The following is a 24836-nucleotide window of genomic DNA, read 5'->3' as shown; positions in this document are numbered from 1 at the left end:
ACTTAAGCACGTAACACCACTAAGTCAGACAATTTTCCTAGACTTATGAATGCAGTATATATAGTGATGCATGTTACCTATTAACCCTAGAAGATATATTTTATGTTTATCTTTTATTTAGGAATCCTAGACCTAATAGAACTCTATCATGATAGACTTTTATCCTAAAACTCTAACAAACATATGATCGAATAATAACTCTTTATGCAGTAGATATATTAATGAAAACTCTATCTAAACGACACTCCTTTCCTATCATGACTCTTAAATAAGATAAACATTATTTAACCATTAACTAATGCAGTCCTAATTACTATCAAACACATAATCCTAACTATACTAAAACTCCTTAGTACATGACTTAATATTATTATGTTTAGACTTCTATTAGGACATAAACTCTAAGGTAACGTGATCTAAATACTATACTCATGCAATCCTATATACTATGTGCAGACTAGGACCAGTACCCTCGTCATTGACACTGTTCCACGTACGTTGTTCCACCAGCTCCGAACTTTCAGTTTCTAAGACCAATCTATTAAGCACACTAATGCTACTAGATTTTCTTCTCTTCTCTTTCTCTGTACTTGTACTCTTAATTCTCCTCGAGTCCAAGTTTCTCTTCTCTTGGATTCTCTAACTCTTGAATCCTCGTTCTTCCTGTAAGTCTTTGGGTCTTCTTCAAAGTCTTACCTACACACGTCATTTATCATTTCTTTGCATGCATAATAAACCACGTTAGATATTGAGTCAAGTATGATAGATATGCATAAATCATATATTATAATATTTGCTTGACTAAAATACACATAAGATAATATGGAATATAATATATTAATACATAAATAATATTCCTACCCTAATAAGAACTTTAATATGTATGGAAAATATTATGTGACTCAAATACCTAAAATACAGTGAATCTAAACAGTCCTATATTATGCATAATACTAATTATGAAAGCTTAAACTCTAAGCATTTAATCTTTCCTAAAATGCTTATGCAACCTAAAACTCTTAGACTCCTAAACCGTCTACAATACATCATAATATATGATAAATGACACCAGCTATGATATGCATTCCTAGAAGACTCCTAATGCATATCTAACTATATGAAGAGTCCTAAGCACATACAACTATATGTACTTATGATAGGATAATATGAGAGTCCTAGACTAATGCAAAATCCTTTGTCTAATAAACAACTTATCCCAATATGGACTCTTACCTACAATATAACCAATATATTAGGATGCAAATATGAAAGTATTATATGCACTCCTAAACTCTATTAACGCATACAATTACATGTCGTACATGTGACTAGGAACAGGAACAGTCAGACAACTAGGAACTCTGATAAACAGTTTCTGATCTCTTTCTGGTTGTTCCTGCTGGACCATATAAAGTATCATTTCGTTCTTCCTTTGTCACTGTACTTACCACATGAAGTTTACCAATGTAAATGCTAATTTACATATAACCAACATGTATGACGTAGCCATCTTCACTTTAGTGAACAATAACTTCTTATTGCTCGTGTTACTTGTTTCTTGTTTCAATCATAACTTGTTCATCCTGCGCGAATCTTGACACACATGTTAAATAGATAATCATCATTAGTTTACAATCATCAAAACCTCATTACTCAACAAATAGCTAATAAGATAAGTTATGGAACTGTAGGATATTTAATTAAATATTTATTAAGATTTTATCAAAATATTTAGCAGCAAGTTTTAAGGAAAATTATACAAATAAAATTTTCTTTAATAAAATCTGTTTTTATCTTTCTAGTCAAAACAGTTTTACTTTCCCTAAAACTTCTCCTAAAATCTGATTTATTTTATTAAGTATTTTTCGCAAATCTTTTAGTGGTTGACAAAGTCTAAACCACGATTTTCTCTAAGGAAGTTTTCAGGGAAGTGGTCTTCCCTTGATCCACAAGTTATGGATCGTGGAGACCAAGTAGTGTAGGTGTGTGAACAGTTGAGATTTGAAGGGAACTAACCCTAAGGATTATCTCTATAAAAAGAGTCGTCTGTTTTCTGAGAAAAATACACAAAAACATTCTACTAACTTTCTTATCTATCAAAACGCTTTCAAAAGAGTTTATAAAATCGATTTGTGTCCTAGCAAAATTCGAGTTCCTAAGTTCCATAAATATCTAAAAAGCTTTATTATTATCTAGAGTCTTGAAAACAAATTGTAATCTGAGTGAGAATAGATTGAGTAATCTTGTAAAGACTTTGAGTTAAAGTCGAGAAAAGAGAGAAACAAAAGAGAGGGTAGTCAGAGTCGATTACGGTGAGAAACTTGAGTTAGAGAGGAACTCAAGTTGTTATATTATTGTAATTGAGGAATTATATTAATATAAAAGAGTTTTGAGGTTTTCTCTTCTTGATTAGAGTCAGGAAGTTTCCTCAAATTGAGTAACTTTTGTTTCTGTGTTTTTCAGTTCCTTTAAATTGCTTTAAAGTCGAAAGAAACTCACTAAAGTTCCAAACACAATTCACCCCCCCCTCTTGTGCGTGTTCCTATTAAACTATCAGATTCAGTTTAGTTATAATTATCGAATGAAATCGGGATGATTATCATATTATAGTGTAATTTAAATCTTCCAGTTCACAGTAGTAATCAGATACTTCATGAATTCCACCTCCTACAATTCGAATTTTCATTTTTGGATACATGAACTCCACCTCCGTACTCCATATTCAATTGAATTTTTGTATTTGATTATTTGTTCAAAGTAATTAAAAACTATCCATTTTACTTTTAAAAAATAATAAAACTTTTATTTGATACAACTAAATTTGTAGGCCCCTAATCATTTACAGCTAGTGTGTGGTTTGGGCGGATGTCCTGGTTGATACTTTGAAGTTTTAATGACTAAATTTGGATTTTTCTCAATTCAGCTCAATATTTGACCAGAGTACGTGTAGATGTAGTCCATAAAAGTGAAAAGATTCTTTAAGTTCATCAACTACACATGTACATTGCGTCATTTATCATGCCAATTAATTTTCAATTAGATTAACTTACAATTCGTTTAATTTTATATTTTAATGGAATTGAATTAAGTGTTTCAAATTAATAAACACAAAATTAGATATATGCAGTGCATTTTTATAGTTAATGCTTATAAAACTTATGATATGATATTATTCGATACAACTAAATTTATAGGCCCTTAATCATTTACAATGTATAATGTATTCACAACCGGCCTTAGGTTCAATTCCTCTTCCTCCATAGCCAACTCAACAATATTCCGTAGCAAGATTTTCCAACTACTACGTAGATTCATCGACTCCACTTTCTAATAATGAGTTTACTTTTTCAACTTCTTTGACATTTGATTCCATAATTTTATATTTGTATACTTTTCATTTTCTCAATTATAAGTATAACACATTTAGAGACGGCCAATGTGATGGGTTGGGTTGGTCGTGAGTGGATTTGGTGGGTCGAGGATAATTGATACACGATCCGCCTCAGGTAAATAATGGTGGGTCGAGTCGTGGGCTGTATCGGAAAAAATGGACACAGTACATGATGGGTCGTGGGTTACGTGGGTCGTGGGTCGAGGTGGGTTGTGCGGGTCGGGTGGGTCTAATGGGTTTGGTGGGTTACGACAATTATGTTCCGGTGGGTTTAGTGGGTTTACATGAGTTTTAGGAACTGATTTGGATCAGGTGGGTTTGGACAATTAATCAAGCGATAAAAATTTATGAAATTTGTATGAACTTAAATTAATTAATTTTTATGTTATTTGCTTACATAAATATGGTTAATGTATATTTGCAAAATAAAATTAGAACTTATTAGCATTTTAAACACACAAAATTGTTTAAATTAGGATGAGTTTCGCGGGTTGCGTTCGTGTGTTGGGTGGGTTGAGTTTGTGTCTTGGGTTGGGTGGGGCGGGTGTGCCGTGGCGGGTTGTGCCAGGTCCGATGGGGTGGGTCGGAATGGGTTGTGTTGAAAAAATTCGACCCACAACACATCAAAAAAATATCCGGGTTGGGTTGGGTTGTGTCATGGGTCATAAGTGTGTCAGACCCATGTAACCCACTATAAGGTGTGTCAGGGTGGGCTGGGTCAAACCCGACTCACTGGCCATCTCTAAACACATTACGGGTTAATTATAAGTATAACACATTATGGGTTAATTTTATATTTGTATAATTTTCATTTTCTCAATTATAAGTACGACACATTATGGGTTAATATTTTTTTGAGGAAAGCTAGTGGCCTAATTATTTTGATAAATCAGAGTTATGCGATGATTTTCTTGAAATGTATTTTAATTTATTCCATCATTTGGATGATTTTTACACTAATTGTATATGATTTAATTAATGATTAAATAATTTTAACAAGTTAATTAATTGTTCAAAGGGGATGTAGCTCAAATGGTAGAGCGCTCGCTTTGCATGCGAGAGGCACGGGGTTCGATCCCCTGCATCTCCATTTCTATTTTTTTTAACCATTACAAAGGGTTATTATAGGATCTATTCCAAAATTAAAACACCTTTTTGCAGTATTTTTAGGGATGTCAATGAGCTGATACACTCGTGAACAAGCTCGGTCAAAGCTCGTTCATTAGTAAATAAACGAGCTTGAACAAAAAATTTAAGCTCGTTTAATAAATGATACTAGCTCGAACAACCTACTGTTCAGCTCGTTTAGGCTCGCGAACAACTCGTTCATGTTCGTTTCTAAGCTCGTTCGTGTTCGTGTATAAGCTCATTTTAAAGCTCGTTTATATCACATTTTTTAAAAATGTTTCTATAGTAAATATAATAAAGTATTAACAAATAATATATATATATATATATATATATATATATATATATATATTATGATATTATTCATAAAATTTAGCTAAAATTAAGGGTAAGAAATTGACTAAATACTAGTATACTACCAAAACTACCAAAATTGCCAAAACTACCAAAACCGTATATGTTTACTATTCTTATTTCTTCAATCAAGGATATATTAATATTCTTAAATCTCAAAACCCTTAGGTTTATATTTTATGTTTTATAATTTTTGAAAATAATATTTCTCTTATTAATATGATTGTTTAAATTCGATCTTGTTTGTTTATTAAGGCTCGTTTGTTAAAAGCTCGTTTATTAAGGCTCGTCTGCTAATATCTCGGCTCGACTCGAGCTTGAACTTAAACAAGCTACTCGTGAGCTAAGCCCGAACAACGAAAAATTAAATGAGCCAAGCTTGAACCGGAAAAATGAAAGCTCGGCTCGAGCTCGAAAATTTCTTATTAAGCCTAGCTCGAACAGCCAAATACTCGGCTCGACTCGGCTCGTTGACATCCCTAAGTATTTTAGAGGGATACAAACATAATATTAACTTAATCTAGGTGATTATTTCTTTTCTTTTGGGTCCGAATAGCTATAAAGTGCAATAATATTACAAAGGAAAGAGAGACATTCGATATGTACCCTATTATACATATGACCTCATTTTTAATCATTATTAGTTGTTGGACGACGCGCTATCGCGTGCCGTCCTCCAAGGTAGGGAAAACGTATGACATAGTTATTTTTATTAAAATATATCAAAATATGTTTAATTAGTATTATAACCATGTATTTGTAGGGAAAAAAACTTATTGTTCAAGGATTGCTAATAACATTTGTTTTGTAAGGGAGCTGAAATAAATTGTGTATATACATATCATGTTGCACACCTCCATTTACGAATCTAGTCGCAATCAAAATATGATGTACAAATACGCCAAAATTGAAACAAATCCAGCAACTTCATCTCATATTAACAACTTAAACCATAGTATCAGAGGGGGTTAAAGCGATACAACTTAAACATTTTATGGGGATTAATTAAAATCAGCTATTCTTTCCTATGGGACATGATACAACTTAAACATTCTATGGGGATTAATTCCTTTAATTTTCCGTTTCGTAGCTGCTCTTCACATTCTCATTCAAACTACAAGCTACTGCAAAGTGTTTTTTAATTTTTTATGTAGGTTCATCAATACCAAAATATTGTAGATCAATTCTGAAACAGCAAAAGAGGCAACAGTTGCACAGCTGGTCTATTTCTTAATGCCCTTGTGCTGCTTATCAATATCACAGAGGACAAATGCAGATGATACAGAGGGAACTAAAGGGAGAGAACAAAGTGCAATTCAATCTCTTAAGTATGGCCGGAGCAAACTGACGAACAATTAGGCTCACTTTGAAGGGATCCAACTGCTCAACGATAGTCTCAAACTTTAATTGCTTCCCCGGCTTTCACAAGATCCTCCAGAGCCTTTGATATGTGTCCCTCATTCAACCCATCCAGATGAACACCTTTTTCAAAACCAAAGTCTACACAAAATATTGGAAAGTGTCAAATTTGGTGATGAAAATCATCAGAAGTAGCCGATCAAACCTCGAAATTGCTGGGACCAAGAAAGTCCAGACGAGAAACAAATCATTTAAGATAAAATTTTAATCCTCCATTACCAGTTTTAATTTTAAACATCGGGTTTGACTTCTATCCTTGCTAAGAAGTCAATGACATTAAAAAGTCCATCTACTACGACTCATATATAATGTGAGGTTGCTGATAATCTTAGATTAATTGATTATATATGCCAGACTAAGTTTTTGAGAGCCTCTTAGATTAATTGATTAAGTAAAACACACCAAAAACCAACCACAACCTATATGCCACACTGCTAACATAGACCTACAGTGTTCCTGATGACAAAGCTACATAGAGCCTAGCCTAATTCTGTATAATTTCCGTTAACTGGCCGGGAATTGACATGACACCTTCCATACAAAAATATGTAAGTGGTCACATAAGGAATATACAAACAATGGCAACCATATCATTTTAAATTCATATTTTACGCCATTCTTTTGATCACTTGTCTAAATTCACTTTATTGTTCATTTCTTCTATCTTTGTAACATTGCACATCCTACTAATCATCGTTATATCCACCCCTCTCAATTTATCAAACTCGAATTTGCTTAATTGGATAACATTTTACTCACACATTTAGTTGCATATTATCCAGCTAATGCTAGTAACTGGTCGTCATGCCAAATTATACAATATACACATCAGAGCAAAGATTATCCGCTAGATTAAGCATACTCTCCCTCCCCTTCCCCAATCGACAAGTTTATTATCTCATACCAATATCTAGTCATTTGGCTTTGTAAGCTGTAACCAAAGAACTTAAGCTAGGTTATAATAATTAAGTTTCAGAAAAGGGGAAAAAGATAGAATTCATTCTTAAAATCGAAATGTATAAACATAGTACGTACACCTAGAAAAATGTTAAAATTCATAAATTGAGGGAAGATAAGAAGAAAATACCTAAAATTCCTTTGAAGTCAAACGAACGAGCGAATGAGATAACTTGGATAGCATCACATGATCAGAATTGTAAACCCTAATCTGAAATATCAAAACCCCAAATAAATCAAAATCAAAATTTATAAACAGGATTACATAACCTAGAAAAATATTTCTCGCAGCAATAATCTAGGTATACCAAATAAATACCCATAATCTTTAATCAAACCTGTGCAGATCGACATGCAAGCAGATGAGGAGTCAAGCCTAATGCCCTCAATTGTCGCACACTATGTTGAGTAGGCTTCGTTTTCTGCATAATAATACAAGAGGTCACAACTCACAACAGACAAAAAAAATGCTCTGAGAAAAATAGAAATGAGCAAAATATGAATTTTATATGGCCATATAACAAAGAAAATGCAAACAATAACAAATTATCTGAGCCCACGAGTCATTTTAGGAGTAAAAAAACCTGCTCACCCATAACACCTAGAACAAGAATCAGCTGACATGAATGAGGAAGATTTTTTTTTTCCTGTAACACACCCAAAAAAATTAATTGTATAGCAAAAACTACTTCAAATCCAACACAAATAATTAGACATACCAACAGTAAAAGATAATGTCCGAAACGCTTCAATAAATGACATTGACTCAATGTCACCTACAAAAGTCGCACAAAGATATTCACGGGTCCAGTTCTCGGAATCAAAAAGAAAATTTCTGTCATTCATGTCAGCCTGACTCCTCTTCTTTTGAATCAAGGATATCAACAGCCACAAATCCAAACTCTATGCTCATTCCGGTCAATTTATCATACATAACCTGAATTAAGCCAACAACTATCGCTTATTAGTTTTACCCAAATGATAAACCTTTCATATATTACCCAAAAATCACATTTAAACATCAAATATTACAAATTCAACGGGGAATACCCAATTACCCACCACCCAACAATTTCCCACCACCGCACTCGCCCCTTTTGTAAGACTGTAACTATGACATATGCTGCAAGTAAAATAAAGGGCCATACCATTACCTTTAGGAAGCCTATCTATAGCTAGCTTCCACCCTTTCACCCCCCCCCCCCCCCACACACACACACATTTAGCTAGCCTTCATCTTCTCGTTCTTTTTGCCTAATGCTCGAATTTTTTGACCCCTTCAGAATTAATCACAAATTTCAAAAACCCACCCTAAAAAATACAGAGTACCTAATTTGTGCTATTAATCAAGAAAAAGAAAGAAAACAAAAACACCAAATCACATCAGAATTCAATTAAACCAAACATATTTCAACAAAATCAACAATTAAAAACAAGAAACAAAACCGTAGTTTGAAAAATTCAGAGAAAGGAGAATCATACCAGGGAGAAAGAGACGAATTGATAGGGAGGAGATTCAAAAGGAGTACGCGTAGTGAGGATAAACCTTCCCTCGGTTCCTAACATCTGCTCCTACTCACATAACCTTCTCTCGGTTCCACCTGATGTGTCTCCTCAATCCGATTCTCCTCCCGTTGGTCCTGATAACAAACCACCAAAATCACTCAAAATTAAATTAACCTAATTTACACAATTCAAACTAATTACCAACATAAACCTAATTACCAACAAAACAAACTCTAAATTTTCACTGGGCTCTATACTCTCAAAAATATGAAACCAAATCGAATTTCAAGCAAAGTGAAGCCCAATGTTAAGAAGATTCTAACCTTAACAAGACAATTGACTATCAAATCTAGGTTTATGGAGAAGGCCATTTTGTAACTGAAATTTTTGGAAACCATTGTGGATCGAAGCTTTCCGAGTTACCAAACGCTGAAGTGAAACTGAAGTTTCGTGTGTGTACTTAGGAAGTTTGAGGGATTTCAAGATCTGGGAGTTATTTTTTTTTGGACGGGAAGACAACTGGGGAGTTGGAGGGAGCCAATAAGTGGGGGAGTAGTTATTACCACGGATCCGTTTAAGGGCGTTGTTAAAACCTGCGTTGGCTTTTACAACTTCTGTAGTAGTGGTTATGCCTGTAAGTTCTTTCTACCCTACTTTGTGTTTTATCTATGGTAAGTTTCTACTGGCTTCTGGATCTCAAAAACCCACCGGTTAATCTCAAGTGACAATGGCACTGAAAATAAACTAAATGATTGGATTAGTAAAGAGTACCTGCTGTTATAGTCATGAAACTCTTCTAATTCCACCTCATCACCTCCATCACCATAACGACTTTGCTATGTGCTTCCTAACTGCCTCAAGCTGCTAAATGGTTGACATCTCTCATTGCAGTACAAGCATAAGAATCTCATTTCACCTAACATATACAGGTAGATAAGAAGTAATGTACAAATTAGACGACATAGAATGAACTACTTGGGTAATGCCTTCAGAAAGTTGTAGTTGCTTGTTACCTTCCCAAAATATGTAAGGAAGCCATTCAAATGTTTTAAATACTCTTCTGGGTGTTTTTTGTGTCTCTAGACGACAGTATAGAACTATTCTTCTCCCTTCACTTGGACAGATGCATATATAGCTGGTGACAAAGCCTCCTTTCTTGCAATAATCAAGGTATTCAACCTGAGAGAAAGAATAAAACAAATTAGCAAACATAAAACAACTCAGCAAGCCTACTACCTCAAAAACAAGCAGCTGCAGCGACTATTGGCCCACTTATCTATTTTGTGTTGACCTCACAAACAGGATGTCATGCTAAACAGTTTAATATGCCTTAAAATCAACCACTATACCAACCAAACATGCCACTGACTGAAAAGAAGCCAAGGAAAAGATCATTAATAAGCGGCATAGAGCTCTAAGTTAGATATGTAACCAAGAAGCCAACTTTTAATCCAAGTTTAGCCGATTTTGCTGCCAAAGCTAGACCAGCTGGACCACAACAATAACCACCATATCCAGCAGTACATTGGCATCTATTTGACGCAGTTGCAAATAAATGAACCAAATAAATTCATAAAGCGCGAATGCATATATGCTGTAGCATCTCGAAACTACATCCAACTGCAGATAACAAAGACACCAACTCTATGTCCGAAGATCAACATTCAAACAATGCTAATCCAATTCAATTTTATCAAAGTTATTCTCACACAGTAAGAATAACCCCTCACCTATCAACTAATAGAGAAAAAGTACAGGGGATGTGTCACATTTCCAAATGATAAGAAGCTAGATATTGTATGTATATCATGTAGGAAAATAGTCCGGTTAAAACAGATAAGCCCTTTATTTTGTACATAAATAACAGACTCAAAAGGAGTAGTTTCAGACTCAAAAGGAATACTTTTTAAAATAAATGGCTTACGGAGTGTGGTCAATGATGTCATGATGAACTGAGCAATATTTCCACGGTGATCAGGACTGTTAGATGGTGAAGGAAATAATGCCCTTGGTCCAAGTATGCATTCTATGTTAAGTCTAATAAGTGCGGTTCAGTATTAATTAACAAGTTAATAATTCAGTGAGATCAAGTGAGCTGAATGCCTAGCTAGAGGCCGCTTCAGTTCAAGTGGAATTAATGATATTAATCCACAGCTTACTCTTGACTGAACCCGTAGGGTCACACAAATAGTACGTAAACGGATCAAGTATTTAATACTCCATCTATGGATATTCGGAATCGACGGATCTTGGTTTCAGTGGGAGCTGAGATCGTCACAGGCAAGAAATGAATACTCCGGAAACGATGATATTGCCGGAAACGGAAATATGGATCGTATCGGAAATATAAATATTATCCAAGTCGTAGATGTTGCCGGAAACGGAAACATGGTACATATCGGAAAATATTATCGGAAATGGAAATATTGCCGGAATCGGAAATATTGCCGGAAACGGAAATATTGTCAGAATCGGAAATATTATCGGAATCGGAAAATAATTCCGGAAACGGAAATATTAAATATTTGTTCGAAACGGAAATTAATTCCGGAATCGGAAATATTAAATATTGTTCGTATCGGAAATGAATTCCGGAATCGCGAAATTAATCGGAAGCGTATCGTACGAATTAGCATCGGACGAGGCCTGCCAGACGAAGGCCCAGCACGAAGCCGGGCCATCGCCCAGCAAGCCAGCGCGCCACAACGCACCAGCCAAGGCTGCGCCAGGCCCACCGCAAGGCAGGCCCAGCGCGCGCCAAGGCTGCGGCAGCGTATGGGCCTCGTGGCAATGGGCTGCGAGCTCACGGGTTGCGCGCGCGCATGGCGCCCCTCGTGGGCTGCTGTGCGCGCGTGTGTGTGTTTGTGTGCTATACGAATCCTAAAGCTATCAGGTTTCGACATATGATTAAATTCCTAAACCTAAAAGGATGAATTAATTAAATAAGAATTCTATTAGGATTGTAGTTTAATTAATTCGTATCCTAATAGGATTCCAGTTCCTTTTCCATACCTCTATAAATAGGTGCCTAGGGTCATAATTTATAGACACGATTTCAAGTATTCAAAGTGATTTTTGAGAGCAAAAATTCAGTCATACAATTGCCTACACTAGCCGAAAATTCTAAGTACCTTAAGGGCGATCCTAGTTGGTCAAACTTAAGGCGGATCCGGACGTGCTGTGGACTATCTACGGAGGGACGACACTTGGAGTCCTAAAGACTTGTTCTTGTTCGGTTCAGGCGCAGCTAGGGAAGGCACGCAACAAAGTGTATGCATCTAAACTATGCTAAATGATTATGTGTAAATAATATGCTTTCCTGGCTTTATGGTTTTTCCGCATGATTTATGAATTGTCACATGTATCATAACCTTACAGATGGATATGTTGTAAGAAGAAGGGGACGTCTGCATTGTCACACAAAAGATGGCAGATGGCAATGCAGAGGGTGACACTACAGAAGAAGGATCAGCCAGGAAATTTAGTAAAAGCATATGCAAAAAAGAGAGGATGTGGCAGAGATGAAGAAACCAAAGAAAACTCAGGATTCAAAACAAAGAAAACTCGAAAACCAATACATCATCCACATCCACCAAATTAAGCATATTAAAAACACAATTTGAATACAAGAAGAAATCAGAACTAACAAGACTCGGGAATAAAAAAAAAAACTCGAAAATGAAATTCTGCAAAGAAAACCCAGCTACCCAGAGTTTATCTGTCAAAATTTCTATCTACTTTTAAACATTCCCACTACAGTCAGATGTTGATGAGAGTTACAGTAAGTATATGTGTAGCATAGATAGTTAACATTTGACAAATTAACACTAATACTCGACTAATGAAAGAAAACTAAAATGAGAAAATTAAAACGAAACCCATAAACAACAAAGAAAGGAATTAACACTTTCAATACATAAATCATGGAAATAAATCAATCAAAGAGTACAGATGAAATCTAATTTGAACTGCAGAAGGATCAGTCAGAAATTTTTTAGTAAGAACATATGCAAAAAAGAGAGGATGTGACAGAGCTGAAGAAACCAGAGAAAACTCAGGAATCAAAACAAAGAAAACTCGAAAACCAATACATCATCCACATCCACCAAATCAAGCATTCCCACTAAGTTGCAAACAAATGGGATATAAAATAAAATCCTAACATCAGTCATGCAGAACTTTAAGTTGTTGTTAAGTCTTGGAAGCAATGCAGAATATGGTGTTGCCAGCCAGAAACCCCCAAACATGACAAAAGGTACCAACAAGCATAAAGGTAGAAAAGATTAAGGCACTGACCTTTAAATCTTTAAGGGTAAGTATAGACACTCGACTTGAACAAAGCTCCAAAAAAACAACCTAAAACCATCATAGCACAGCAAAAATAAGACTTAAAAGCATTCATAAAATCAACCAAATACATAATGATAACTAAAGCAGGCACCTGAATTGGTAAATAACAAACTCAAAGTTGTAATATAGTGATAGAGAAGCACCTCCGGTTTGAAGAAACTGATTACAGATTGAACCTCTCCGCACGAATCCTGCAACAAAAAATTAAAACATGCTTCAACCCTGCCTCTAAATTGAAAGGAAGAAATTAATGTATTTTTTGTCAACATATCACCTAGAATAAAAATTGACGACTGCATGAAAAGCATACTCCGAGATAGGAAAGTGGCTGTTCTATTTCAACACACCTACTTAAGAATATAATTTCCCCTATGGGCCCTCACTGGTAAATTGGACTCTCAAGATCCAAAGTCAAGCCATTTTTATCAACAACGTGAGAAAAAAAAAATCACACAATAACCCACCCAATGCTTTTATCTTTCATTTTCAAATAGTTATATTATTATTGGTAAATAAGAGCAAACAATCATAAAAATTTACCTCAAAGCTGATTCTATTGACCTGAAACTCTGTAAGCCATTACCTAAACAAATTGAGCTTCTTTAATTGTAGATGAGTATGATATCCCTCATCCAAACATAGAATTCATGCAACTGATATTTGTGAAGTGAAAAGAACAAAGATTTAACTGAGAAATTTGCCGTTTTTGATACACGGGTGACTGGGTGGGACTCAAGGTCAAAACCAACTCATAATACAACACCAAAAATGCGCAATGTAATTCACTCCGCCGTGTCAAACACATTTTCCAAGTAAAACAAAGGAGAAAGAAAAAATCAAAACTTATTTGTTTTCCAAATAATTAATATAAACAGATACACCCCTCCCACTAAACATTATGATAAAAGCATTGGTAATTCGTAATTGGGGCAGGATCATTACCCTCGTTGGTAATTGAGGCTCTCGTTGGTAAATAAATCTAATCCCAAGACATTGTTTCAACATTTCATATTTCATCCTTAAATGATAATATTGTTGGTAAGAACAACAACAAACCATCAAGTAGAAATCATATTTTCTGACTAACCCGGCAATTCAATCAAAAAAAATAGCAGTGAAGTGTCAAAATTAAATCATCACATCTTAAAATGTCAAATAAAATTTTCAACAACTAAAACAATGTTCGAATCATCACAATCAATGAATTAATTCCACGAAAAACAATAATCCGACTCAACACTAATTCAGGCCAATTAATTAACAACAAACATAGGAAAAGCAGTAATATAAGCCAGTTAATTAACTACCTCAGACACATGAGCAGTTCCGATGACATAAACGTCGCAAATTTCACCGTCGCCATTGTTGCACGACAAAACAACATTACTTGAAAGCTCTTCAGGAAGAGACCTATTTTCCGATTCTCCGCCGCCGCCAACGCCACCTTCACTCTCACTTTCCCTTCCACTAATTCTCTCTCCTCCATAAGCAGACCTATCATCACTATCAATTGCGATCAAATTAGGGTCGTTGCCGTGAATCGGCGAAAGTGGTCTAATTTTGCGTATGAAGATGGTCGTTTTGTTTTTTTTAGGAAACCACATTCAGTAAGCGTATGAAGATGGTCGTTTTGTTTTTTGTAGCAAACCACATTCAAGGAAAAACTGGAAAGGCGAGCACTTTTAGAGTTACACTCTTCTTATAATTATAGTAACAAAATATATTAAGACGACAAGATCATCAGAATCAAGAGCACAAATAAATCTAATTTTTCATTACATTAGAGCATCAATCCGAGTATATCTTTTATTCTTTTACTACCAAAATTAAACTAACATGCTAAAATAAAATCAGCTACAAAACCAAAAAAAACAGCAACTCATAGCGCTGACTTTGCTCATTAGACTATTGTCGAATCTCAGATATCTCGTTGCCTCTGCTGTAACAAAGAGTGTAGACAATTACAAGTAAGAGATGTGAAGACCAGTCAAAACAACAAAATACAAAGTTAATCCTAACTAATCCACTCACTTTGCACAAATTCAAAAGAAAATCAAACAAAAAGCTAAGAAACATACAGGATCATTACCAAACAGATAAAGCGAACCTGAAAAGCCGAAAGTACCAAGAGTCTGGTTCAAATACTTGATACAATGCTCCAAATTGTTCACATCCGCCAAATACATGTTACTGTCATCAAACATCACAATCGGTTTCTAAAATTCTATGTCATTGTCATGAAAAATCACAATCAGTTTCTTTGAAAACAAAAATAATCAAAACCCTAACTTCAAATTGAGTTCGGCGTTGACGATGAAGCTCATTTTTTAGCAAACTCAACCACTAACCCAAACACAGAAAGGTGAGAAGTTTAAAATACCTTGCACGAAGACGGATTAAGAGCTCGTAGTTTCTCCGGTTTCATTCCCTTTCTGTTTAACACCAAAGCCAAACCATGAATTTTATAACTCTGCATAAATCATAATCACGATCTTTAAACCTAAACCTAATCTAAAGAAAAATTACGAAACTTAGAGAAATTACCATAGAACGCGGAGATAAGAATATTTAACATAACTCACCATTTTCGCCGCGAGGAAGCCTTGGGAAGAGGAGATAGAAAGCAGCAGGGAGGAGGGGAGAGAGTCGCAAGGTAGAAGGAGAAGAAAACAGGGATCGAAAATGACCCGCAAGAAGAGAGGAAAGAGAAAGGGTGAAACAGAAAACGAAGAGGAGGAATAAAGCAAGAGGTTGAGATCAGTGAGTTTCAACACGTGGCAACATCCAATAGCTCGGATAAAACCGTAGTAAAGAGTTAGAGTCGGGGGTAAAATTGTAACAACAGTATTGGATGAATAGTTAATTCTCACTCCTTGCTTTTAAAAGGGTATAAGATGTCAGTATCTCATTAAATTGAAAATTATAAGATGCACCCGGGTGCCCGTGATCCCTCTCGCGTTTTCTTCTTACGTATAAAGGAAAAACTGAGAGAAGATGTCGTACACCCGGATACACCTAATATATTTGCATTCAATTGGTTACCATAGACGATTATGATTCTTTTTCTTTTTCTTTTCTGCCTCGAGTCTAGAAAAAGATCAATTATACTTATAAATTTGAACTACAAGAAAAAGATTAATTATATATATATACTTGTAAATTTGAAATACATAGATGAGTATATATTTTGGCCTAGTGACCAAGATTGATTGCCCACGTATAAAGTGTTGTGGGGTTTTTCCGGTGAGATACCTGGGAGGTTTCTTGGTAACTTTTACAGATTAAACAAGATTGTATTTTTATAGAGAGAGGAAGTAGAGAGAAGGCAGAGCAGTAATTGCTCTAGAATGTATTGATTGTGACCCTTTTTTCTAGGGAAGTGGGAATATTTATAGTACTAGGTTTTTGGGGGAATGACCTAATATTCCCCTTACATGATTGGCTGGGGAATGGGAGGAGGACACGTGTCCTTTCTCCTTACAATTCTCTGGCCTCTTTTGGCAATAGTGGGCTGTTTGGGCCTATTGTGCTTAGTCATTCACTTGGGATACATACTAATTAAGCCCCTTTCCAGGTATAGGTTTTATACATACATTTATACACACTTAAATACATACACTGTAGATACCTAGATTAATACCCATGCCTCGGAGTAGACTTCGTATGATTTCTGCTTTAGGGGGCGCAATACGTGCCATGTGTCACGTCCTCATTGGTACACGAAGGCACGGTAATTTTGCCCACAACATTTGCCCCTCAAGAAGGGCATTTCTGGAAACACATTCCGGGTATCGCTTCTTGACTCTTGTTTTGCATCTTCATCTTTGGGTCAGGTGTTGAGATGGTGACACGTGTCACCTTTCTCCATTTTGCCCCTCCCTATATATAGAGGTGAGGGGGGGTAAATTTCATTTTTTACATTTCATTTTCACAGAGCTTTCATAGGCGATTTCCGGCGTGTTCCTACCACCATCAGGCGATTTTCGGCCACCAGGAGACTCATCCTTTTCCTCGTCACACTCATCCCGTTCTTCGCGAAACTCATCTCGTTCTTCGCGAAACTCATCCTGTTCTTCACCAAGTACTTCGCAGATCTTTCAAGGTTAGTTTTCGCCTTTCTTGTTTTTGTTATCCTCTCGTCATTTTTCCCTTTGTTAGCGGCCGACCTCTTAGTACTAGGTAAGGGTTTAAAGGTTTTATTTAAGATTTTTCCGCCGTTCATCTTTTGTCGGGGCGGACGTCCAATCGCGTCTTTTTCTTCATTGTTGGTCACCCCTAAGCCGTGCTTCGTTCACTATGCAGAAGGCATGGCTAGAACCAAGCAAACGGCAGATCCGACGCGCCTGCGCTTGCGGGAAGAAGCATCGACACCTCCTAGGGAGAGATATTCTTCCACCGCCTCGGCAGTCGACGAAGAATTTGCCGAACTCTTTCAAGAGATCGACGAGTACGTCGAGGCGGGGGAGCAGGCGGCAAGCTCGTCGGAGGGTACAGCGAGCCAGGCAGTGGGGGAGCCAAGCGTCGCTCCATTGTCATCGGCCGCCGAGGAACAAGAAGCTGCTCCCCAGCTTATTAGGCCCAGAGGACGGGAGGAGGCCCAATTGCTTCCGTCAGAGATTCACCCAGACGTGGGCTGGATGCGGTGGCTAGACAGGCACGGAGCCAAGATGAGGGATGACCTCTGCGTGGGGGAAGGGTACCAAATGCGCGTGCCGGCCGGTCTGGACTCGACCGTCAGCCTGCTTGCCGAGGGAGAATTCCCTGTGTATGCCGCGTCAATCAAACTCGGCATGAGATTCCCTCCACACCCCTTCGTTGTGGAGGTGTTAGATGGTTTCAATATTGGGGTGGCCCAGCTGACCCCCAACTCATGGGCGGATATCTTTGGCTACATTGCCAAATGTGCATTGAACGACGTGGAGCCGTCCTTCAACGCCTTTCTGCATCTGGTCTCCCTCTCTCGTTCCCCCAGTGCCGCCAAAGGGTGGTTTAATCTGAGCAGCCGTGGTACCTACCAGACAGTGGTCGGCAAGCTCAGCAAGTGGCATATGTGGAGGAAGAGGTGGGTCGTGTTTTATACTGACGACCAGGAGATGTATGAGAGAATGAGCCGTTGGAACTGTGACGCCAACTTCATGGATCGTGACGAGCCCCTTCCCCCCCTTACTGCCGAAGAGTGGGATCAGATAATGGTCCTGTTCAAGGCCAACACTTACCACTTAACAGTGGATAAGAGTTTCCATGTGCCGGCCGAGTGGTTGCCGCACATTAGCCAGTTTCGGAACGAGGCCTTTCTAGCGGCCGTAGGCTTAGGATATTCCATGACTCGAGGTTGTATGCCAATTTATGTGCCGTTCTGCGTTGGTCTATTCATTTTTTCTAACTTTGGATTTCTTTTGTTCACAGAGGAAGGAATGAGCAAGCTATCGGCGGCGGATATTGGGAAGGGCGATATGACCGATTGGATGGCGGACATCTATGAGGCCAAGATGCAGAAAGCCAAGGCCGAGTTGGAGGAGAAGGTGAGTATTCTTCTTAGGTTGTCGTTTTTTTTTTTTTTTTTTTTTTTTTTTTTTTTTTTTTTTTTTTTCTTTTTGCAAGTTAAACTTCTCCCGTCCAGCGTCTATAGTGGACGTCTTTTTAGTGACGAGCCGATATCCTGATATCTGACCCGTGTTTGCTAAGGTAGGCCTCGTCACTTTTTATTGACGGGCCCCTTAGTTAGCGTTTTTTCAAGTGACTCGTGATTGATAGGGTACGCCTCGTCATTTTTGGGACGGGCGTCCTTTTTAATGACGAGCCACTTTTCTGCGATTGACTTGCCCTTGATAAGGTACGCCTCGTCATTTTTAAGACGGGCGTCCTTTTTAATGGCGAGCCACTATTTATTGAGTGACTTGTGATTGATAAGGTACGCCTCGTCATTTTTAAGACGGGCGTCCTTTTTAATGACGAGCCACTATCTTGTGAGTGACTTGTGATTGATAAGGTACGCCTCGTCATTTTTAAGACGGGCGTCCTTTTTAATGACGAGCCACTATTTGTGAGTGACTTGTGATTGATAAGGTACGCCTCGTCATTTTTAAGACGGGCGTCCTTTTTAATGACGAGCCACTATCTTGTGAGTGACTTGTGATTGATAAGGTACGCCTCGTCATTTTTAAGACGGGCGTCCTTTTTAATGACGAGCCACTATTTGTGAGTGACTTGTGATTGATAAGGTACGCCTCGTCATTTTTAAGACGGGCGTCCTTTTTAATGACGAGCCACTATCTTGTGAGTGACTTGTGATTGATAAGGTACGCCTCGTCATTTTTTAAAACGGGCGTCCTTTTTAATGACGAGCCACTATCTTGTGAGTGTCTTGCGATTGATAAGGTACGCCTCGTCATTTTTAAGACGGGCGTCCTTTTTAATGACGAGCCACTATCCTGTGAGTGGCTTGTGATCGATGAGGTACGCCTCGTCATTTTGAAGACGGGCGTCCTTTTAAATGACGAGCCACTACATGGTGAGTGACTTGCGATAGATGACGAGGCCTAATATTTGACTGTCCTTTCTTTTTTAGCAAGCTAAGGACGCGGCTAGGGCGTCAGGGAAGAAGAAGGGGACGACTCTGTCCCAGCTGAAGAAGAGAGCTGTGCCGGCTGGCTCGGAGACTCCGAGTACCTTCAAGAAGCCAAAACCCCTACCTCGCCGTCTCGTGAAGAAAGACGAGTCGAAGGTTGCTGAGGGGGGATGCCCTGATGACGAAGAGATGGGCGTGGACAAGCCGTCTCTGGTGGTGGACTTGGTGGAGGACCCTCTTTCGGGAATCCCGGCCGACGTCCGCTCTCAGATACCGGCGGAGGTGGCCCGCCGAGCTAGGTCTTCGGGCGGTAAGTATTATTCGAACGTCGTTCAGACGTATCGAGCCTCCTCTGGCAGTTCTTCTTACTCTCCGCGTCATCCTAAGGCCATTGTTTTTCCTATAGCCAAAGACAAAGGGAAGGATGCAGCTGCTGCCGAGGATGAGAACGTACCTGCTACTCCACACTATTCGTCAAAGGATAGGGTGGCTATATGCCGCAAGGTTTTTAAGGCCGTCCCCGCTGAGTATGTTGCTTCTCTTCCTGGCCGCAAGACTGACGCCCAGTTTGGTGCGATCCAGGCCACTCTTCTCGACGTAAGTCTATTTCCAACTTGCTTGTACTTGTCTTCCCTTTTAGAGTCATTTACTAATATGTAGCTTCTTCTGCAGTTGTTCTGCCGCATGGAATTCTGCAAGAGCTGGAAGGCCCGCACTGCTGAGGAGCTCAAAGCTCAGGTGGCTGAGTCCACCCACCATGGTGACTATGCGTTCAAGTCCATTGAAGAGGTCCGCCTGCAGATGCAGACGACCATAGACCTTCAAGCGAAGGAGGTGGCTGCGTTGAGATCTGACAAGGCCGAGCTGCTTAAGAAGATCTTGGCGCAGGACAAGGACATGGTGGCAATGGTCGAGGAAGCCAAGACAGCGGCGGCGGAAATACGGGCGCTTCAGGACCAGTTGCGGGAGTACCCTCAGGTCAAGGAGGCGGCTGAGGAAGCCGAGCATCTTCGTGGGGAGCTAGAGACGGCCAGATCGCAAGTTCGCACCTTGCGTGAGCGTCTTCTGGAATCCTATGATCAGGGGGAACAAGCGACCAAGGACGCTGTTAAGCACGCCTGGGAGAGCCACATGTCAGAGTATGATCTTGGGTGGTTCCAGCGGCGAATGGAGCACAGTGCCGCTGTGTTGGCTGCTGAACGTCTTGGTCAGCCGCCCCCTGAGTTTGTATCATCTGATGACGAGGACGATGCGGCCGCCCCCTGATTTGCTTCCTTTCCTATTTTTTTTAAAAAATTTTATTCAAGCGTTCCAGTGCCTAAGGGCAAAAACAATTATGTTGTAAAGTTTTGGCGCTGATGGCGTCTGTATCATTGTGCCTGCTGAGCACACAACAATTCTCTTTCTTTTTCCTGGTCAGGAATTCTGAGCTACTTTCACACGCCTTTCTACGGGCGTTGTTTTATAAGTAAATAGGTTTTTTGATGTTTCTCCTATCTCGCATTTACTTGCTCTTCATAATTTGATTATTCCTTGATCAATAGGCTTAATAGGCTTAATCAATAGGTATGGTTGCCAAGGTGCATCCGAGAGTACACTAAGCACGTTAATGCCGCAGGCAACTGAGTAGGCGCTAGGCCCTACTTTGGTCGTCACTTTCTTTGGCGAGCGTGTCTATAACGATATTGATTGGCGCAAGTCAATCAATAGGTATGATTGCCGCTAGACATGCTCGTCAAATGGACTGGCCGGCCAAACATTCGTGCCGCCGCGCTTTTTAGCAAGCAACCTTTGTTTCGAAGTTAATCGTGCCGCTGAACTTTTGAGCGGACAACCTTTGTTTCCAAGTGTTTGGTGCCGCTGGCAACTGAGCATGCGCTAGGCCCTACTTTGGTCGTCACTTTCTTTGGCGAGCGTGTCTATGACGATATTGATTGACGCAAGTCAATCAATAGGTATGATTGCCGCTAGACATGCTCGTCAAACGGACTGGCCGGCCAAACATTAGTGCCGCCGCGCTTTTTAGCAAACACCCTATGTTTCAAAGTTTCGAAGTTATACAATTAGGCTTTGTTTCGAAGTTAATCGTGCCGCTGAACTTTTGAGCGGACAACCTTTGTTTCCAAGTGTTTGGTGCCGCTGGCAACTGAGCATGCGCTAGGCCCTACTTTGGTCGTCACTTTCTTTGGCGAGCGTGTCTATAACGATATTGATTGACGCAAGTCAATCAATAGGTATGATTGCCGCTAGACATGCTCGTCAAACGGACTGGCCGGCCAAACATTCGTGCCGCCGCGCTTTTTAGCAAACACCCTATGTTTCAAAGTTTGTTCATGCCGCTGGGCTTTTGAGCGAACAACCTATGTTTCAAAGTTGTTCATGCCGCTGGGCTTTTGAGCGAACAACCTATGTTTCAAAGTTGTTCATGCCGCTGGGCTTTTGAGCGAACAACCTATGTTTCAAAGTTGTTCATGCCGCTGGGCTTTTGAGCGAACAACCTATGTTTCAAAGTTGTTCATGCCGCTGGCACGTATTATGCTGTACTGGTCGGCCAGCGGCTTGCTTATATTAGGAGGGTAGTTGGATAGGTGATCAGCCTACAACTTGGTGCTAATCTGGGCCACTACTTAGGCTTCAAACAATTAGTCTTGCTGAGTTTTTGCTAATCTGGGCCACTTCTCAGGCCGTCATACAATTAGGCTTTGGTTATGCATTGGAGTGTATATGTTTATATTCATTGTGCGAACAATAAATATTACGAAACAAATAGAGTAGTATTATTTATAACTTTGCAAGGCGAATTTAGCCGGTTACAAAAGTAATTACTACCCTACTATGACCATTAGAGGCCGCCCCTTGGGCAATGGATCGTGGTAAGTAAGACAAGGCTTAGCACATATCTTAGAAGAAATATTTCTTGAGGTTGTCGGCATTCCAAGTGCGTGAAATAGGGCGGCCTTGCATGTCTTGAATGCGGTAGGTTCCATCTCTAACTTCATCATAGATCTCGTAAGGTCCCTCCCAAGTGGGCGTCAGCTTACCTTGTTCATTTGCTCGTCCTGTGGACTCCATTTTTCTGAGGACAAAATCTCCCACTTTGAGCACTCTATTAGAGACTCTCTTGTTGTATTCTCTTGCCATCCTTATCTTGTACAGCTGTTGCCTGAGCGCTGCATTTCCTCTAACCTCGGGCAGAAAGTCCAAGGCTGCTTTCATTGTCTCCCAGTTAGCATTTTCGTCATACAGCATGACTCTCAACGTTGGCTCACACATTTCTATGGGTAGGACAGCCTCGGCGCCATAGGCTAGCAGGAAGGGCGTTTCACCGGTTGAATTCTTAGCCGTGGTGCGGATGGACCATAAGACATTTGGCAGCTCATCAGCCCATAGACCTTTGGCTTCGTCAAGCTTCTTTTTAATTCCTTCAGAGATAATTTTGTTGAACGCCTCAACCTGACCATTGGCTTGGGGTCGTCCGACTGATGCAAAACAGGTGTGTATACCGTGATCTGCCAGCCACTCTTTCAGCTTAGGCGTCTCAAACTGGGGCCCATTATCGAAGACTATAGCCTGTGGAATCCCAAAGCGAGTCATGATGTTCTTCCAAATGAATTCTCTCACATCAGCAGTTTTTATGTTTTTGAGCGCTTCTGCCTCCACCCATTTGGTGAAGTAATCTACGGCAACGATGACATAACGCCTTCCTCCTGGTGCGGTCGTGAATGGGCCTAGGAGATCCATCCCCCATTTAGCAAATGGAATTGGGCTTATAATGGGCGTCAGAACTCGTGCCGGTTGATGTATTAGGTGAGAAAAGCGCTGACATTTGTCACACTTCTTGACCAGTGAGATTGCGTCCTCCTTAAGGGTCGGCCAGTAATAGCCGGTTCGAAGTGCCTTTTCAGCCAAAGCCCTTCCACCAATATGCGAGCTGCACAACCCCTGATGAAGGTCTTCTAAAATTTCCTGCCCCTTCTCAGGTGTTACACATCTTAACAAAGGACGGGAGTAGGCCTTTTTGTAGAGGGTGCCGTTCCACATTTCAAACCAAGAACATTTCTTTTGAAGTTTTGCCGCTTCCCTTGAGTCTTCGGGCAAGACTCCATTCATTTTGAAGTTTACTATGTCATCCATCCATGTGGACGTTCTGTCAAGAGTTTCCACTTCCATTTGCTCAACACTTTTGTGCTCTTTTACCTCCCAGAACACGTGCCGAGGGGTATCACAAGACGCGGAACTTGCCAACTTTGACAGGGCATCAGCTTGGTTATTTTCCGAGCGAGGGACTTGCCTTACTTCAAAACTTTTCAGTGGCTCTACTTCCTGATGGACGGCCTGCATGTATTTGACCATAGTCGGATCCCTAGCTTCGTAGGTCCCATTAACTTGGCTCACAATCAGTTGGGAGTCAGATAGTGCTACAATCTCCTCGGCGCCTGCCGCCTTACACATTTTAATGCCACAAAGCAGGGCTTCATATTCGGCTTCATTATTTGACGCCTGGAAGTTAAATCGCATAGCATATTCAAAAGTATCTCCTTCTGGGGAGTGACAGATTATCCCTGCTCCACATCCATTCTGTGTGGATGAGCCGTCTACATACACTGTCCACACTGTGCTTGTATTCTTGGCAAAGTCTGGCCTCGTCATTTCAACAATGAAGTCGGCACATGCCTGCCCCTTGACAGCTTTCCTCGGCTCATAGGTGATATCAAAGGCGTTCAGCTCTATTGCCCAATTCAGCATTCGTCCTGACGCCTCCAGCTTTGTGAAGGGCAGTTTGAGCGGCTGATCGGTGTAGATCACAATTTTGTGAGCTAAGAAATAAGGACGGAGCTTTTTGCTGGCCATGAACAGAGCTAAGCCAAACTTTTCCACTGTAGGATATCTAACTTCAGCATTTTGAAGAACATGACTGACAAAGTATACCGGCATCTGTATTCCCTCCCTCTCTGTCAGTAGAACGGCACTCAACGAGTGCTCGGACACGGCGAGATACATGTACAAAGTCTCTCCTAGCAAGGGACTAACAAGACGAGGCAAGGTGTGTAAGTGCTCCTTTAATCTGACCAATGCCGCCTCGGCCTCGTCCGACCATTCAAACTTGGCCTTCTTTCTGACAGATCTAAAAAAGTAGTGGCACTTGTCTCCAGCCCTGGAAAG

The 24836-nt window shown here is 39.6% G+C and overlaps 1 protein-coding gene, 2 long non-coding RNA genes and 1 other non-coding gene across 5 annotated transcripts; 3 read left to right on the top strand and 1 right to left on the bottom strand.

Annotated features, from left to right (window-relative positions):
• The first annotated feature begins 4408 nt into the window (after positions 1-4408).
• Positions 4409-4481, top strand: TRNAA-UGC (transfer RNA alanine (anticodon UGC)). The gene has a single exon. It is a non-coding gene; the product is annotated as a tRNA-Ala (tRNA).
• A 3486-nt stretch (positions 4482-7967) lies between these two features.
• Positions 7968-13975, bottom strand: LOC130470194 (uncharacterized). Its single transcript, XR_008930134.1, has 6 exons — positions 13249-13975; positions 13052-13111; positions 9769-9934; positions 9527-9671; positions 8732-8889; positions 7968-8186 (listed from the first exon to the last, which is right to left on the bottom strand). It is a non-coding gene; the product is annotated as an uncharacterized lncRNA (long non-coding RNA).
• A 3114-nt stretch (positions 13976-17089) lies between these two features.
• LOC130470193 (uncharacterized) lies at positions 17090-18700 on the top strand. The gene is made up of 2 exons (XR_008930133.1): positions 17090-17207; positions 18512-18700. It is a non-coding gene; the product is annotated as an uncharacterized lncRNA (long non-coding RNA).
• An 897-nt stretch (positions 18701-19597) lies between these two features.
• Positions 19598-21310, top strand: LOC130470597 (uncharacterized). 2 transcript variants are annotated; one of them, XM_056841022.1, is made up of 3 exons: positions 19601-19983; positions 20080-20270; positions 20346-21204. In XM_056841022.1, exons 1-3 carry the CDS (start codon positions 19863-19865, stop codon positions 20937-20939), a joined length of 906 nt encoding a protein of 301 aa, XP_056697000.1. In that variant the 5' UTR covers positions 19601-19862; the 3' UTR covers positions 20940-21204. The 2 variants fall into 2 exon arrangements, with proteins under 2 accessions (XP_056696999.1, XP_056697000.1); XM_056841021.1 differs by having other exon boundaries at positions 19598-20270; positions 20346-21310.
• The last annotated feature ends 3526 nt before the right edge of the window (positions 21311-24836 follow it).

This window comes from Spinacia oleracea, chromosome 3 (genome assembly GCF_020520425.1).
Source record: "Spinacia oleracea cultivar Varoflay chromosome 3, BTI_SOV_V1, whole genome shotgun sequence".
Taxonomy (NCBI): Eukaryota; Viridiplantae; Streptophyta; class Magnoliopsida; order Caryophyllales; family Amaranthaceae; genus Spinacia; species Spinacia oleracea.
The sequence above is the reverse complement of the archived record's forward strand: the minus strand, read 5'-3'. Positions and strand labels throughout refer to the sequence as shown.